The 17,896-nt window shown below is 34.4% G+C and overlaps 1 protein-coding gene across 2 annotated transcripts in view; it reads left to right on the top strand.

Annotated features, from left to right (window-relative positions):
• Positions 1-17,896, top strand: part of MLIP (muscular LMNA interacting protein) — a 245,615-nt gene that overhangs the window by 135,026 nt on the left and 92,693 nt on the right. For both annotated transcript variants that reach the window (XM_024248555.3, XM_002817019.5), the window contains exons 6-9: positions 7,473-7,538; positions 7,622-7,705; positions 7,846-7,905; positions 16,710-16,754. In XM_024248555.3, the coding sequence (XP_024104323.3) occupies positions 7,473-7,538; positions 7,622-7,705; positions 7,846-7,905; positions 16,710-16,754 (255 nt within the window). The remainder of the gene's footprint in view (positions 1-7,472; positions 7,539-7,621; positions 7,706-7,845; positions 7,906-16,709; positions 16,755-17,896) is intronic.

The following is a 17,896-nucleotide window of genomic DNA, read 5'->3' on the forward strand; positions in this document are numbered from 1 at the left end:
TCAAAGAATATGCATCTTTATTGTCTTACCAATGACTAATATTTTTCCATGAAAATATAAATTTTTTCCTTGAAAGTAATTTAAATTCTCTGTTTACTTCCTCATAAGTATTTCTGAGGATAAAATTAGGGCTGGGGCTAGGTACAATGTTCCTAATAAATGGCATTACTGTTTGCCATTTTCACGATACATTTGATTCATAAGAAGTGTGTACTTAAGAGAAGAATTCTGGAGCAGCTCAGTTTTATAAGTAGCAAAAAATAATTACAGGTTTAATTCTTTAAATGGAAAGTTATAGGATAAACATTTTTTTTTTTTGGTGTAAGGAATATAAAATTAGTTATTTTAACAACTAATAAAAACGATGGCATGAAAAGAAAAAGGCAAAATTTTGATATATCCTGTCAGCTGTCAAGTCTATTTATTCTAAGTTGCCTCTTTGATTTTTTGTTTCATTTTTTGAGATGGAGTCTTGCTATGTTGCCCAGGCTAGATTTGAAATCCTAGTCTCAAGCAAACCTCTTGCCTCAGCCTCTTGAGTAGCTGGGACTACAGGTACACAACACCACACCCAGCTAAGTTGCCTGTTTAATTTTTTAAAGCATGAGTTGCTAAACTCCAGTCTTATTAAATATATGTCCTTAGGTGAGAATATTTTAAAATCTCTTTATGTCTTGGCAGGGCGTGATGGCTCATGCCTGTAATCCCAGCACTTTAGGAGGCCGAGGAGGGTGGATCCCCTGAGGTCAGAAATTCGAGACCAGCCTGGCCAACATGGTGAAACCCTGTCTCTACTGATAATACAAAAAAAATTTAACTGGGTATGGTGACAGATGCCTATAATCCCAGCTACTCTAGGGGCTGAGGAAGGAGAATCACTTGAACCCGAGAGGTGGAGGTTGCAGTGAGCCGAGATCACGCCACTGCACTCCAGCCTGGGTGACAGAGTGAGACTCAGTCTCAAAAAAAAAAAAAAAAAAAACTTTATGTCTTAAAAATTTAACAAAACCTTATTGCTAATTTAGCACATGACCTATATTAGAGAAACATTGCTTAATTTAGATTCTAGTACAAGAGGCAAATGTGTTCCCAATTTCTTTAATAATGGAGAAGAGTCCAGGACTCAAATCTATGGTAAATGGTTCTCAGGTAGTTGTCTACTATGTGCATAATTTTAAAAAATTATCAAATTGTATTTAATTATACATATTTATTGCTTTCTTTCTCTATCTTGAACTTCTTGAAGAGATAGATATACTATATTCTTTACTAAATATTCATTAAATAAATGAGTTTAGTTTGGGACCAGATAGGTCTCTAAAATTTCCAATTTTATTCCACAGGCTCTTAAGGCAAATTTTTGCTCATAAGCATATAAAAATAAAGTAGACTACTGTATGCCAATCAAAACAACAATAGCAAAGGGTCTTTCTTTAGGACAGAATAAGCCTCATCAATTCTATTTCCATGGAAAAGCTTATAGAACAGCCTTCTGCTAGAGGGGAAGTAAGCTGGCACTTTTGAAGATTAGACAATACAATCACAAAGGCTGCCATATTGAATACTCTAGTGTATCAGACATTGAGCTAAGTGCGCTTTCATCTTCACAACTCTGTGAAGAATTTGATGCTCAAAGAAGCCAAGTAAATTCCCTAAAGCATCAAGGTTACTAAGTGGCCAAATTGGACCTCAGAGGAGCTCTGATTGGCTCTCAGCCTTCCCTGTTCCCTACCCTACAGTGACATCAGCTAGCTACAGTGAATTATTGAGTAAGGGATGCTCATATGGGATCCCTGCCTACAACGCTTGTTTTCATTACTTGCTAAAATATATTTATTTCTTCATTAAATGAGAACAAGAAGAGTATTTTGTTTTTATGTGGAAAAATTAAAAGAAAATGGGAAATAATGTGGCTCTAGATGACTTGAGAGAGTGATGGATTACAAACCAGCTCAATTCCTTGAGCTACTGAAGGAGATGAGGCAAATTACAGTGAAGGAGGTGCTTCTGGAAATAAAGAACACCCTTCTGACATCCTTAATTAAATGCAAAAAAAGTAGATTCCCCTAACATTGAGCTTTGCTGGAATGGGTTTGAAACTGCTTGGAATGGTTTGCAAAAACTCCCTTCTCTGTAGGAGGAACAAACATTTAACTTTCCAAAGCTCTTGGGAGTAAAATCACCAAGTAGAGTTCTTCAGTTCTTGATATTTTTAAACCAATCATGTAAAAATATTTTACTGGCAAATATTCCTAGATCTTTAAAGAAACCCTACTTTATATATCTGCAAGCTCCTTCGGTTTGCAGTATACTTTTTTCCTTTTCTTCAGCGGTGAATGTTATTCAGACCTGAATCCCCACTAGACAATCAAAGTGAGATTTATTTTTCTAACAATATCTACTATCCTACAAATGGTTTTGTATTAGTCCAGTAAGTATTTTGTAGTCCTTAGGGGATTTATTCTACCAAACAGCCGGTCATATTAACAAAGTATAGGAGAATTTAGGCTACACACAATTTTTGGGGATTGATTTGATCATTACTAAAATCTAATAACTCGGAAATGAAATTTTTGAAATTCAATCAAATAGATAGTCTAAGTATAACAAAAAGTTTACAGATTCTGTTAGATCATTCTTCCTTTGGAGGCAGTTTACTTTCCAACTCCCGATTTTTAGAACTTCATCCTATATTTTAAAGGAGCAAGTTAGACTAACTCCATATATTTGACTAAAAAGTGTTGGCAGTTTCATCAGGGACGCTCATAACTGGGAATACCCATTACAGTTTATTGGCATACTTTTACACAAGGACTTTGATTTACAATGCTTTTTCATAGTTCTTGGCTCTTAATTTTAATGTAGTGCTAAGTTCATAAACTCTTTTCTGCTATGAGATTTATTTGGTGTCTTTTCAAAAGCTGGGCCCCAAAGTTGGCACTTCTGAACAAACTACCAACACTTCTAATGACAGTATTTCTGATTATTTGTATTAGTTAAGAATTCTTTAAGATGAATGAGCTCAAAGAATATTCCATTTATGCCTCAATTTCTGTAGTCCAATTTGGTAGAAAATGTATATTTTTAATAACAATAATTTATTAGATAATATTTTAAGAGACTTTTACCCGAAATGAATAAATCTAGAGAAACAATATCTTCCTGCTGGCTAGCTTGCCAAAAAGCAATCTCTGGTCAGAATTCTTACTAATGGAGATTTAAAATATGCTTTTAAAAGAAATTTTTGGACAACAGAAAAAGAAGCTACCTTTTATGGTTGCTAGAAGGGGTGTATATCACAATGATACATCTGACAAGTAATGCACAGTCAATTAAAAAAATCAATTCTAGTAAATTTCAAGACTATTTAAGTTCAAAATAAGCCCCCCATACAATTTTTAAAAATACAGTCTGAGTATTTTGTGCCATTTCAAAATTTCAGCATTACTGACCTAACACCAGTTATCTTCTATAGTTTTCCAAGGGACCTGAGTAGATAGTTCTGTCATTCTCTGAGTGAATTTCAATATCACAAGTAACCTAATAAAAGTTATGTTTGCCAGAGTAAGTTTCCACAGACTAATTAAAATATTAGTCTTATTTGGTTTGGTTTGAAAAAGGAAATAATCGCATTGCACTAGCATTGATTATATGCTCAAATCTTTGATGGTAAACAAATTTAACTGTAATATAGAGAAAGATACAGTTTATTTGTCAATTAAATTACTCAAAGAGCTTAAATCACTTCTCTAGAGCATTTTACCAGGGAGTATTTAAATCATATTACTTCTATGATTCATTTATTAATTTAACTTAACTTCATTTATTCATTGGTTTACCCAGTGATTCATCATAAAGACCTTTACTAAGCACCTATCATATTCTCTATCCTGGGCCTACAAAGATAAATATCATATTTTCTGTAGTCTAATAGGACAAATAGTCTAGTAGGGTAGAGATATAGTTTAAAAAGTAATTATGATACAATATGCTTAAGATATGTGCAAAGTGATATGGTGCCCCAAACAGGGAATGGCTGACTTTGCCTGGTGTGAGGACAAGAAAGATGTTGTAAAGGAGTTTGATTTCGATCTTCAGGATGAATAGGAATTCTCTAAGTGAACTGAGAGAGGATCTAGGGAGAGTTAATTACATGTAGTTCAAAAGATCACCACAAGTTCAAAGAACTCAAGCAGTTCTTTGTGGTTAAAGAGCAGCCTTTGAGTGAGGAGCATATGAAAGGCATTGTTGGAATGGTGAGCAAGGGCCAGAACAAAATCCCATCCTGAGGAGCTGGCTCTTAGTCCTGGTCTTTAATTTCTGACATTTTTTGTTTCCATAATTTTCTCTATAGTAGAGGTCACATGTGGTGTAAGGCCTAAAATTAAGGCCCAATATTGTGTGCTACCTTGACATCTGCTAGAATTGAGAGAGCCTCAAATGGCCTAATTGCAAGTTCCCCTCTTCACTCTGCTCCTGCAGATAAGGTCCTCTAGCCAAACAACCCTCCTTATCCAACTGACCAGGTGGAATTCCTGAGTATGCCTTAGTAATAGGTTCCAGTTCAAACAAGCCAATCATATCCTTTGGTGGAACCAGGGATTCCTCTCTGGATACCCACAACCCCTGGTTGTTCCTTATTGTGACCTCCATGTGGACCTGCATGTTTTGTGGTGTCCCCCTTCCCTGGACTGTGAGTATATGTGACTAATAAACTGTTGTGGATTTTATCTGTACAGTGTCAAGAGTTACGTAACCATCTATCCCTGTAACACAAGGAAAGGAACCTCTCCCCCATTAACAAGGTGAACAGGAGGTGATTGAAACACCATGCCAGGAAAATATTAAACCATCTGAACACCAGTGAAGAGTTATTTTTGTGAAATTTTCAGTTCCCTGCCAATCATTTCTCATGATTAATCATAATTTTAAAGAATGACGAAAGAAAGCACAAAATAGATTTTTGTTATGGTAAGAAACAAGCAATCTTGAATGTTTTTATTAGGTTATTATAACCAACCTTCCAAATTTTGTTATTTAATACAGAGACGTGGATTTTGAAAACAAAATTTCCAGACAATATTTACCTTTATGAGCTATTAAAACATGGGATGGTAAAATTTTATCTTTTAAAGTCACTTTTCTGAATTCTTAGGGGTATATCCCATGCCAAAATGGCAGTTCTAGCATCTGGACCTGGTACCTCTTGGTCAAGGCTAATAGTTCTGGATGGAGATCCCTGGTTGTTACAAGGAGGAAAAGAGATTTTGATGAGCAATGGATTCCATGGTTTCACAGCTGGCATAAAACCTTCTGTGAGGATATTTCTACCTCAGAATGGGAATACAGAAATGAGAAATAGGAGGCAAATCTAAATAAGAGGAGAAGGGAACCTGTAATTCTAAAAAGTTATATAATACATGAAAATAGAGAACTGAATCTTTTATTTTTCTGTTTACAAATCTACCAGAACATATATATTCAAGTGACGATATTTCTCTTAAAAATAACTGTCTTGTGCCTACAATTGCTTATTGCATTTTTGGTAACCTCTTTTGTAACTGTCTTCAGAACTCATGGCATATATTTTTTGTATAACCTTTCTAGCTATAGATTTTCAAACTTTGAAAGTATATTGAAACTAGATTGCTTGAAAAACTTCCTGTTGTAAAATACCTATAATAGATGATCAATTTAAAAAATGGATTAAAAAACAAGTCAAGCCACATGAAATTGCCATCTTGGCAAGTATTTTTCAGTTGAATACTGACAATTTTGTGTGTGTTCAACCCAGTATAAAGCTGAGCTCATGAAAAAAGTGGGGGAAATCCCCAAGGATCAAATACTAAAAGCAGGCTGAAATTCAGAACGTTTATCATGGTGCTGATGCTCTGGTAAGATAGAGAACTGGAGTTGCATCTCCATTAAGAAGTCAAGATTTTTGAATTGTTACACTCTCAGTTGCAAGAAGTATGATTAAAAAAAACATTTTCAAAGGGAAATGACAACCCCACTTTTTAATTTTTATTGTTTTAGAGACAGTGTCTTACTCTGTTGCCCAGGCTAGAGTGCAGTGGTGTGATCAGGGCTCACTACAGTCTTGAACTCCTGGGCTCAACCATCTTCCTGCCTCAGTCTTTCAAGTTTCTGAAACTACAGGTGTATGCCACCACATTCAGCTAATTTTTAAAATTTTTTAAGAGATGGGATCTCACTGTGTTGTCCAGGCTGGTCTTGAACTCCTGGGCTCAAGTGATCCTTCTACCTCAGCCTCCCAAAGTGCTAGGATTACAGGTGTAAGCCACTGTGAATGGCCATAAGATTTTCTTATATCAATCTAGGCTTAGGGTAGGAGAAAATAACCTTTAGTCACGAGCCTATCTTGAGACAGGTTTAAGACTGAATTTATACAATCTCTGTGATAAAGAAAATATGTGCTGAAAATAGAAGTTTGAATTAATTTTAAATTAGCTTGCCTTATTCTGCTTCTGCAAATAGAGAAGTAGTTTGTATTGAGCCAACTGTTTTACAGATAACAATGATAAACTCTGGATAAGAATATAAAAAACTATCTGAAGGTACTGAAGCATGACCAAGGCAGGTAGAAACTGCAATAGAGTCAATGCTTGCAAGAAAAATATGGCACTAGGTTGGTTTCTAGATTTTACAGTTTTTCACCTTATGGGTAGTCCCTTATCTGGTCACAATGAAGTAGTGAAAATTCAGCAGCAACCCAGCAGACTTATTAGCTGAGGAAACAGAGAACAGTGTAAGGTCATACAGAAACTAGAAAGTGAGGGGAGAATCCAGAAAAGAGAGTGCCAAAAGGAGCCCTAAAAGTTGTAGATAAACTCTGCCCAAATCTCTGGATGACTATTGAATGTGCCCATTAGGCCCAGCTGAGGAGAAAACAATGGAATAGAGATTTTGGCTAGTTCCCATCATTAGAGAGACAGAGAGTCTGAAGCCAAATTGACTGCATAAGCAAAAAAGAACAAAGCTGGAGGCATCACACTACCTGACTTCAAACTATACTACAAGGCTACAGTAACCAAAGCAGCATGGTACTGGTACCAAAAGAGATATATAGACCAATGGAACAGAACAGAGGCCTCAGAAATAATGCCACACATCTGCAACCATCTGATCTTTGACAAACCTGACAAAAACAAGTAATGGGTAAAGGATTCCCTATTTAATAAATGATGTTGAGAAAACTGGCTAGCCATATGCAGAAAACTGAAACTGGACCCGTTCCTTACACCTTATACAAAAATTTACTCAAGATGGATTAAAGACTTAAACTTAAGAGCTAATAGAAAAATGTCTTCATGTTAAAGAATAGCTCATCAAATACTTTAAATATGTTTTTCTTGGAATATTAATACATACAAGGCTTTCTTTGAAGATACTTTTCTGCTCCAGTTGCATGACTAGAAGCCTCATATAAGAACTATTTCATTTATCACTAGGCACTAGATGAACCAGCCAAGACTGAAAGTGTCTCCAAGGACAACACATTAGAACCACCAGTGGAGGTAATAACTTCAGATTACCCCTGCTTTTGGTATGCAATTCCAAAACTTATTGCTAACCCAGAACCTGGTTTCAATTCTTCCAGCTCTATTTTCCTGCACAGCTCAGGCAGCAAACTGAAGAGCTCTGTGCTACCATTGATAAGGTCTTACAGGATTCCTTGTCTATGGTAATGCCTTAAACTAGAATGTGCAATTCAAACATTTGCTTTGCTTCTCTTCATTTTTCTCTACTTTAGTATGATGCCTCACAGGCTTGTTCTTTTCTTTCCTTTTCTCTTCTTCTTTCCTTCCTTTCTTTTTTTTTCAGCATTCTTCTGATTCTCCTTCAAGGTCCCCAAAGACATTGTTGGGTTCTGACACAGTCAAAGTATGTATGTATTTAATATAATTTATGGAACCATAAGATTTATTAGATCAACGATTTCCAAACTGCAAGTCAAGGTCCAATAGTGAATTGAGAAATAAATTTAGTGAATAGCAATCAGTTTTTTTTGTAGACTTTTAAAGATAGTAAATATCAGACTTGGTTTCAAGTAATGTATAGGTTTTGTTGACATTTGTTTACATGTACACATATAATGCAAGGTAAGTGTATACAGGGTTGCAAAGTAAAATCTATTTCTGTGGGTCAAGTTCAAAACAGTTTGAAAGCCAACATATTAGACTATGTTTTTTTTTTACATTGACATTCAGAATGTATAATTTGTGGCTCATTCTCACTCAAATTATAGATTCAATATTTATGGAATTTATAGCCACTTAAAAATAGAGAAGTAAAAAATGAAGTAGACTAAAGTAAAATTAGTCTAAGAGCTTTAACGGAAGTATTTCTAGAGTTTCTTTTTCTTTTTGCTGATTGAATCTATTTCATTATTCTTTGACTCAAAGGGAAATAAAACTGGATATTTTAGATTGTTAGAGTACTACTAAACTATTAATTGTTGTAATTGAATATGTATTTCCTTCTTATAAAATAGTTATTTTCATTTGTTAGGATAAAATAATACATTTCTCCAAATTATTTTTTTCAAACACTTAAGCTCTACTGATCCAAATTTCGAAATGCTTATGATTTTTCCTTTATTGATAATTGTTAGTTATTAGTTACTGTTTTTTTTGGTCAACCTTATTTATTTATTTCATTGGAATTAGTACACTTTTTTCCTGTCCTTTCTTAAAATATGGGACACTGTATGTCTAAAGTAATTTTCAAATGTACAGAACTACACATAACTAGAAGAGCAATCCTAATTTTCAATTGGAATATTATCAATAAATATCCATTAGTAATGACATATAAAACCCAGTAATCAATTATTGTCATATTAATTATATTTTAGCAGAGGACTCACAAGTGGATAATTGTAATTTCTGTATTTGAAGTCTATTTTGTTGTATATCCTTTAAGTCTTTTAATCTAAAACTTTGATTTGTCAAAGATATTATATCAATTTTAAAATATATTTTTTCATATTTCATTCGTTGAACATGTAAAAGACCTGTATTATATTAAATATAATGAGAATAGGATTTAAGAAGTTATATATGAATAATAATCTATATTACTGGTTTCTTTAACAAATACTTAATGCTTATGGTGTTAAAAAACCCAGTATTTTAGGCCACTACATTTAAGGCAATTTTTCATTCAACAGGTATTTATTAAGCACCTACCGTAAGTCTGGTGTTGCAAGGCACTTAGGAACATAAGCAAGGCTGAGTAACTTTGAACGTAGTGATCAAGGGGTAGAATTCAAGCTGAGACCCAAAGATGGAAAAGAGCCAGCCACAGAAATTTTGATCAGGAATAATAGCTTTCAGGTAGAGAAACAGGCATGTGTAAATTTCCTGAAGCATGAAAGAGCTTAGTGTGTATGAAAATAAAGAAGTTAGCCAATGAGCTTGCTGTACACCGAGCTAGGGATGAACAGTGCAAATGATGTTGAGAAACTGGGTTATGCACAGTGATTTAAACACTTACTTGCCATGGCATGAAGCTTGGATTCCAAAGAAAATGGGGAGACATAAAACCATGGTGGAATAATATGAAACCATAGAAGATGAACAGTATGGCTGCTGTGAGGAGGCTGCTGCAGTCAGGGAAACAGTCAGTGATGGTGGTCTGGATAGGGTGGGTTCAGAAGAGCTAGAGAAGCATGATGGTTTGAGGCTTGCCAAGAGTTTGGGTGTGGGTAGTGAAGGAGAGAGAATACTGCAGGTCTCTGCTTTGAGGATAGACAACAGCGAAGGAAGAGCCGTATAGTGGCAGGCAGAGGGTTATGTCAGTTTTAGACAAGGATGAGTTTGAAGTGCTTATCAAGAAAGCTTAAACCTGTGTGTTTGAAACTGATCGGAGATATTTGAGGGTCATTGGCACGTAGACACTGTGAGTGTCCTGTACAGAGTTCCAAGGAACATAACGTCACAGGTCTGACAAAGGAGGTGGAGATGAGCAAATGAGAATGAAAAGGCTTTTACGGTAAGGAAAATCAGAGCAATGTGATATCATGGAAGCTATAAGAAGAGAGTGTTTGCGAATATAATTGTGTTGATTGCGGCCAAGGGTCAGAGAAAGATAAGTCTAAAGAAGTGTTTATTAGATTTGACTTGTATATTTTGAAACCATATTGCTGGTGCTTGTGTGTTGGCATTCATTCTCGTTTTTGAGTTTTTAGAAGCTTTATCAGCATATATAATCATTTTTTAACTTAAGGTTTTTCTCTTGAGTATTAAAATAGGGACTTTATATTTATAATTTCTAATTCTTGTTTTCCTAGATGTATCTTTTACTGCTACTTTCCTTTTTTTATACCCTTTTGTCTAATTTTCTCAGAGCAGCATATTTCTGCATATAATTTTTACATTCAATTAGATTCTATTTACCAGGGACCTTAAGCCATTTATAATTATTGCAATTCTTGTTATGTTAGGGTGAATTTTTGCTATCTTATTTCATGTTTTCCATTTAAAATGTTTTTATTTCTCTTGTTTTTTTTCTGCTTTCCTTAGACAATTTTGATATTTACTAGTTGAACATTTTGAAAATTTTACTTTATATCTTGTTACTTCTGGTAGTTACATATACATTGTTAAAGACAATTATTATGCTTAATTTTGTATCAATTTTAAAACATATAAATGCCTTTTCCTAAAATTTTGTAAGTACTATAGCACTTTCCACTTTCTACTTGTTTTTAATCAACCTGTATATACAAACACAAGCACATACGTATACAATTTATTAGTATTGTTTTGAACTTTATGTCTGAACACTTCTTTACCTTTCCTTTGTTTGGTTACTTATTTCTGATTTAGATCCTAATTTTGCACACATTCAAAGCTTTTTCCTGGACTTATTGTTTTTCTTGTTGGAATCTTGCCTCAAGTTGTATAAAGCAAGATCTTTTTGTGTAGATTTTGTGAACTCTGTTCATGATAACATCTTTATTTTGCCTTTTCATTTAAATTATAGTTTTGCTGCAAATAAAATTGTAGGTACTCTTTCTTCAACACTTTCCCCCAGGCTTCTTTTTCTTCAACAACATACTTAGGAAGTATTTTGTCAGCGTGATACTTGTTCCTCTGCTATAGAGTGATCATTTACAGAATTGCTCTATAGCTTTTAAAACTTTATCTTTATGTATGATCTTACAGATTTTTTTATGATGTATTTAGGTATGCATTTTTTTCTTACGTATTTTGATTGTTACCGTCTATGACCTTTCACATGACGTGTTCAATCTTTTCTTCCCCTTACATTCTCGGTAATTTTTGATCATTATTTTTACAAATATTTATTCCCACATGGGACTCTCATAATACTGATTTTGTCACTTTTGATTCCGTATTTCATGTATCTTACTCTTCATATTTTTCTATTTATTATTTTCTAATTCCTTCAAGAGGAATCCTTGATCTAATATTGCAGTTCAAGATTTTGTTCAGTATCTATTCTTTCCTTCAATTCCTGTATTACATTCTTTGTTGAAGCTAACATAGCTTCTTTTTCTAAATCAGATTTATTGAGGTAATATTTAATCACTGTAAACTCAATCCTTTTAGTTTACAGCTCTGAGTTTTGACAAAATAATCCAATCATATAATTACTACCACATTCCAAACAAAACATTTCCATCAACTGAAAAAGTTCCTTGTGCTCCTTTTTAGTATATACTTCCCTCCAATCCAAGTCTTGAGAAACCACTTATCTTTTCATGTGTTCTTACGCTTTTGCCTTTTCAAGAATATCATATAAATGTAATTATATAGTCTGTAGTCACTTTAGCCTCTACTTAGTAGAAGGCATTTGAAATTCATCCATATTATTGCATGGATCAGTAGCTCTTTTTTTTTTTAATTGCTGATTAATAGTCCACTGTGTGGATATTCCATCCTTTATTTATCTATTCACCAGTTAATAGATGGCTGGGTTATTTGTAATTCGGAGCTATTACTAATAAAGCTGCCAAGAACATTTGTAAACAAGACTTTGTATGGATATATGATTTCACTTATCTTGGGTAAATACTTAGGAGTGGAATAGAGGAAACATTATTTTCTTTTATAGTATTTAAGTTTTTCAGATGTCTTATTATGTTTCCATGGAAACTCAAATTTCCCTGAGCATGTCAGCTAAGTTGGGTGTATATATGCCTGGTGCCTGGGGTGGCAGGTCCTGAAGCCCAAGTCCTAGCACTTGGCAATTCTGGTGAGGTTTATTTGTTTGTTCTTTAAAAGCAGGAGGGGCATGTGCTTCAGAAGGGAGAAGCGCCATAGTATCAACCACTTCCCACCTGCCACTTCCTCTCCACCCTGGTGACCCTGACCCTCCTTTCTGCCTCCCTGCACCTCTGCTTATGGTATATTCTTCTCTTCCAATAGCTGTCCCAGTCGTCATTGCTGAGAAGGGATCAAGGGAAAGATTCATCTGAAGCTGGCCAGTTGTTGAAACCTATAGTTAACCATTTTCTCCCTGAAGGCTGAAGGACCACTTTGATATTGTCTTCCTTGTTACCTCTTTTTACTACCCTCAGATTTTAGTCCCTCACTTCACCCCATTGATCTCCTTATCACTGATGTTTAAATGTGTTGTGGCATGAGAAAGCAGGGATAGAATACATAAAAACGGAATAAAACAAAACAACTATTTTGAAATGTTTGGCTGTTAAAAGGAAAAGGAAATTGGGTTGGTAGTGAGGTCAAGAAAGAATTTTTTGTTTTGTGAAGCTGAAAATGACACGATCAAATTTGCATACTGTGGCATTGGTCTCAGTAGAGAAAGAAGTACTGATTCTAGAGAAGAAAGGGAAATAAAGGTCTGAATATTTGTGCCCCACCCACCCACTCAGAATTCATATGTTGAAATATATGAAGGTATTAGGAGGTGGGGCCATTAGAAAATGATTGGGTTGTGAGGATGGGGACCTTATGAATGGGATAAGTTCCCTTACAAAACAGTCCGGAGAGAAACCTCTTACGCTTTCCACCATGTAAAGACATGCAAGATGGCACCATCTATGAACCAGAAGTGGGCCCTCACCAGACACCAGATCTGCTAGTGCCTGGATTTTAGACCTCCCAGCCTCCAGAACTGTGGAAAATAAATTTCTGTTGTTTATAAGCCACCCAGTCAATAATATTTTGTTACAGTGGCCCAAATGTGCTAAGACCATTTGGTAAGAAGCTGGAAATATCCTCCATTGTAACAGGATGGAAAATAAAGGACATGACAGCTACAGATGCAAGAATGTTTATAGTTTGGTGGAAGAGAAATAATTTCATAACCAATATCTGTAGTTATTTCATAACTAATACCTTTCAATGAAGTAAAATGTAAGATCATTAACCAAGATTAAGGGGAGAAGGTGTGATGGGGATGAATTTGAAAAAGTTAAAAAAAGTTTATATATTCTACTTTCAATTCCTTTTCTCCAGTTTCCTCTTAAATCCCCTTTTTTTATGTCACCAAAACCACTTTTTCCAAGGTTCCTGAAGTCCTCTGCATTGCAATAAACCCAGTCCTGAGTTGAGATAACAGCAACAGAATTTGAGATCGTTGCTCACACCCTCCTCTTTGGTATATTTTCCTCTAGAGTATTTTAGATCTCCATACTCTATCTGTTTTTCCTCTCTCTCCCTTTTTTATTATCATTTCTTAGTCTCCTTTGCTGGTTCATCTTCTTCTTCCCAAACTGTTAATGTTGAAATGCTCTAGTCATGAGTCCTCAAACTTCTCATTCCTCTCTATATTCATTCATTTGGTGATCTCACCCTGTTTTATATTATAAAAACTAACTACATATATGCTGACAACTCTATTTCTAGTCCAGGATTCTTTCTCCAACTGCAGACTTCCAAATACCTGTCTTCATTTCCATTTAGACTTCTAACAAATGTCTTATCCTCAATATGCATACAAATAAAATCTAGATTTTCTCCCACAAAATGATTCCATATGTTGCCTTCTCATCTCCATTGGTAAAATTTCACTCTTTCATTTGCTCAAGGCCAAAAACTTTGGTGTCATGTTTTATTCTTCTCTTTCTCTCACATTTCACATCTCTTCTGCTAGAAATCCTGTTTCTATAGCTTCAGAATATGTCGACTATGATTATGCCATGGCTTCTGCACTACTGAGCCACCGTGTTTTGTTGGATAGTACAAGAGTTTTGTCCCTATACCCCTGACTCACAATAGTTTATTCTTAACACATCAAATGCAGAAAACCTTTTAAAGCTTAAGTCAGATCATGACCCTCCTCTATTTAAAACCAGAAGTGCTTACACATTTCAAACCTCAGAATATAAGCAAAGTCCTCACAAGGTCCTGTATGGTCTGGTGCCCCAATATTTCCATGATTGGCTTTCTTCCAACTCTCTCCTTTACTCACTCCATCCCAGCCTGGTAGCCTCCTTGTTGTGCCTTGGATGTGTCAAGCATGCCCCTGTCTTAGCACATTTAGTTTCTTTTCAAATCAGTTATATCACTGATCATTTTATAGTTTCTAGCATACTGTGAAAATTTTTCAGCTTAACCTTTATCTCCAAAATCATGGTTAAGTATGGCTGTTTTCAGTCTGGTTCTGAAAAGACACATTTCTTAATCTCTGTGGGTCTTTTTTGGTTGTTTATTCTTTCTGCTCATCCTCATTCACATTGTCTTGCCTTTTTGTGTATCTGAATCTGATTGTATGCTAGATATCCTATTTGAAAATTTCTTAATAGAAATGGAGACTTCAGATGATATTACCTTTCCATAGAAAGTCTTTTCTTTGTTTCTGTCAGACGTTGGGAGCACTAGCAAGAAAAACTACCTGAATTTAATTTAAGGTTCTGAGATTATTTTTTCCAGACAGTCATCTTCAGATGATTTGATACCAGGCTGAAGACCATGTGAGTCTTCTGGGTCACTCTTACTCCTAGGGGCTCAATCTGTTTTTGGCAAGTCCTGGTTGACTTTCTCTCTCTATACCCGTGAGATATCAAAAGTATGGGGTAGCTTCTCCAGCAACTCATCATTATTTGCAAACATCCCCAGGGCAAAAGCAGTTCTGAAATGCTGGGCTTCTCTCTTCAGGTTCCCATCCTCTTTTGATTTTGCCCAGTAATTATTCACTTTCTTTTTAGTTCATTGATGTTTTTGATTAAATATTTTTCAATATATTGGTCAGATTTTTTATTGTCCTTTATGGAAAGATTACTTCCAGTTTTCTATCCAACATTCTCAGAGGAGAAAATCCACCTTAGAAACTTAGCACTTCTTCCCTCTTGTTGGAATGCTCTTTATCTAGAATACTACATATTCAACTCCCTTACTCCTTCAAGTCTTTGAAGTCTCCTTCAGATGTCACCTTCTCAACATTGATCATCTAATTTAAAATTGTAAACTCCCAGCACTCTTGACCTCCTTAACATCTAGGTGTTCCAGAAAAATACAAGGTATTTTGTAGAAGCAAATAAATTTTTATCTGAAAGCATATATTACCCTAGGCTTCAATTTATTTCTACTCTTTTTCATTGCATTTATTCCTTTCACTTATTTATGATTTCACTGCTTATTTCTTTTCTTCCAGAATGTGAACTCCTCAATGGCAGGACATCTTTGTCTCTTCTGTTCACCAATAAGTCCCAGGGGTGTAGAACAGTGACTGGTACACACAGTAGATACACAAATATGTATTGAGTGGATGAATGAATCAAATAGCTATTTCATCTCAGAAAGTGGGCCTACAAAAGAAAAATTTGGGGCAGTACTGAATGCACATTTGAAATTGATAATTATTAATTTAAAATAAAATTAATTAGTTTGTTTGAAAGAGTTTCTCCAACAATGTTTTGCTTCTCAGATACAAGTATGGAGAAAAATGGTGGTAAGGTCAATTTAGGGTTGAGTTCTTTTTTTTTTTTTGGAAGTGAACTTGTCACAGGAAGAGAGGAAGATTAAAAAATGAAAGTATTAAAATTGCTTATAATATTAAATAATATGAGATAAGTGGTAAAGCCAGAATAAAGCTGATGAAGGTGAGTGATTTGGAAGTCCCAATGATGTGGATGTTGCTCTAGTAGCACTAGAGAAATGAAGATGGTGGATAGGAGGTAGAGTTCTGAGTGTGGGACATTTGTAACTGAAATTTCTGAGAGTTTCTGTTTTACTGGTGAAGGTGAAGTTAAGGAGCTTTCTGGGAGTGAATGAAATGGAATAGATGAGAACATCTTTGTAATTGAGGAGCTCAATAAATTGAAAAGACAGAGATTTCTACATGAATTTTGAAATAGGCAAAAATTATGGAAGAAACATGAGGAAAGAACTATTATGATCCATGAGTTAACATTATCAATAAATAAGAAGAAATTACCAGAAAGCTGATAGATAAAGTCAGTGAAAAGAATATCATTTTATATCATTTTATAAAATAATCATTTTATTTTATTATTAAAATAATAATAAATAATAAAATATTTATTATTTTAATAAATAATAAATAAATTAAAATCATTTTATTTTATTTAGTGATATCATTTTATAAAATAATTTTCTAAAAAATGATATTGTGTAGAGAGAGCAATGTTTAGAAAGTCTCAATTGAGACGAAGGTGAACACATTCCAGAAGTTGAGTCTATTATTATTTACTTTATTATTTCAGATGTATAATTGTTTTTATTTTCATACAGACTCCTACAACTCTTCCAAGAGCAGCTGGTCGAGAAACCAAATATGTAAGTACCTTTATAATTATACACACTGCTTTTCAAATGGGTGCCTGTGTATGCTTCGGAGAGAACACAATTATACAGTAATTTAAATAGGATTAATTGTTTTTTTAATAAGTTGAAGGGTAGGATGATATGATTGGCTCAGATACAGAAAATCAGGTTATGTCAGAGATAAAACATCAGGTAAGCTTGTCAAATAAATTTGTTCTTAAGTGAGGTCTAGTTGGATTAGTTTAGCTAAATAAAACAGAACTGCCACACCTGCTTCCTGATTTTCTACTTATCAACACTTAGATGACACTTTCATTTTTGTAATGGTTTATTATGCTTATAGAATAGTCAACTCATATACTTGAAACGTTAAGATTTGTCCATTTCTAATCGGATTGCCAGTTTAATCAATTTTGACTCTTTTGTTGCTTTCTTGCATTTACATTATTAACAAATAACCAATTTCCACTTATGAGCAAAAACAGATTGATAGTGGATAGATATACACTCACATTCAATTCAAATAATTATGAGTAGCTGGCTCTGAGTGTGTTAGACATACACATGCATAGCCTCATCCCAACTCCAGTGTTCACTCAACTAATAATTGTATTTTCCATCATGTGGTCAACTTCTGCTTCTGACCAAACGTATTCTAGTAGAAACAAGATTATCTCCTTAGTAAGTGTTTAGTGTTAAGTCTAAAACAAATTAGTAAACTATTCCATTTAAGTTACACATTTGTAGTTTTTATCATAATGATGAGAGTAAATAGTTATTAAATGTGTATTTTGTGCCATATCATCATTGTAATTTATACAGTTCTGCCTTCATTTGAATCTCCCCAAGGCAAGTAATAAACTGGGTGAAATTACTAAATTTTATCACATCCAGAAAATTATGTTTAGAGGATGTGGGTAGGAACACTGCTTAGAGCATTTCCTGGAAGTTTTGCTGTTATTTTTCATTATTATTGGAAGCCATTTGGAGTAATACTTAAAAAGAATGAAGGCATTAGTAGACGAAACCCGAGTTTAAAATCACAGTGTTGCTTTTACATAACTGTCTGATTCTGGGAAGATTACTCACCATTTTACCCTTCTGTGCCTTTGTTTCTTCATCTATGAAATGGGGATACTAATAATTTTCTTATG

Source organism: Pongo abelii, chromosome 5 (genome assembly GCF_028885655.2).
Source record: "Pongo abelii isolate AG06213 chromosome 5, NHGRI_mPonAbe1-v2.0_pri, whole genome shotgun sequence".
Lineage (NCBI taxonomy): Eukaryota > Metazoa > Chordata > Mammalia > Primates > Hominidae > Pongo > Pongo abelii.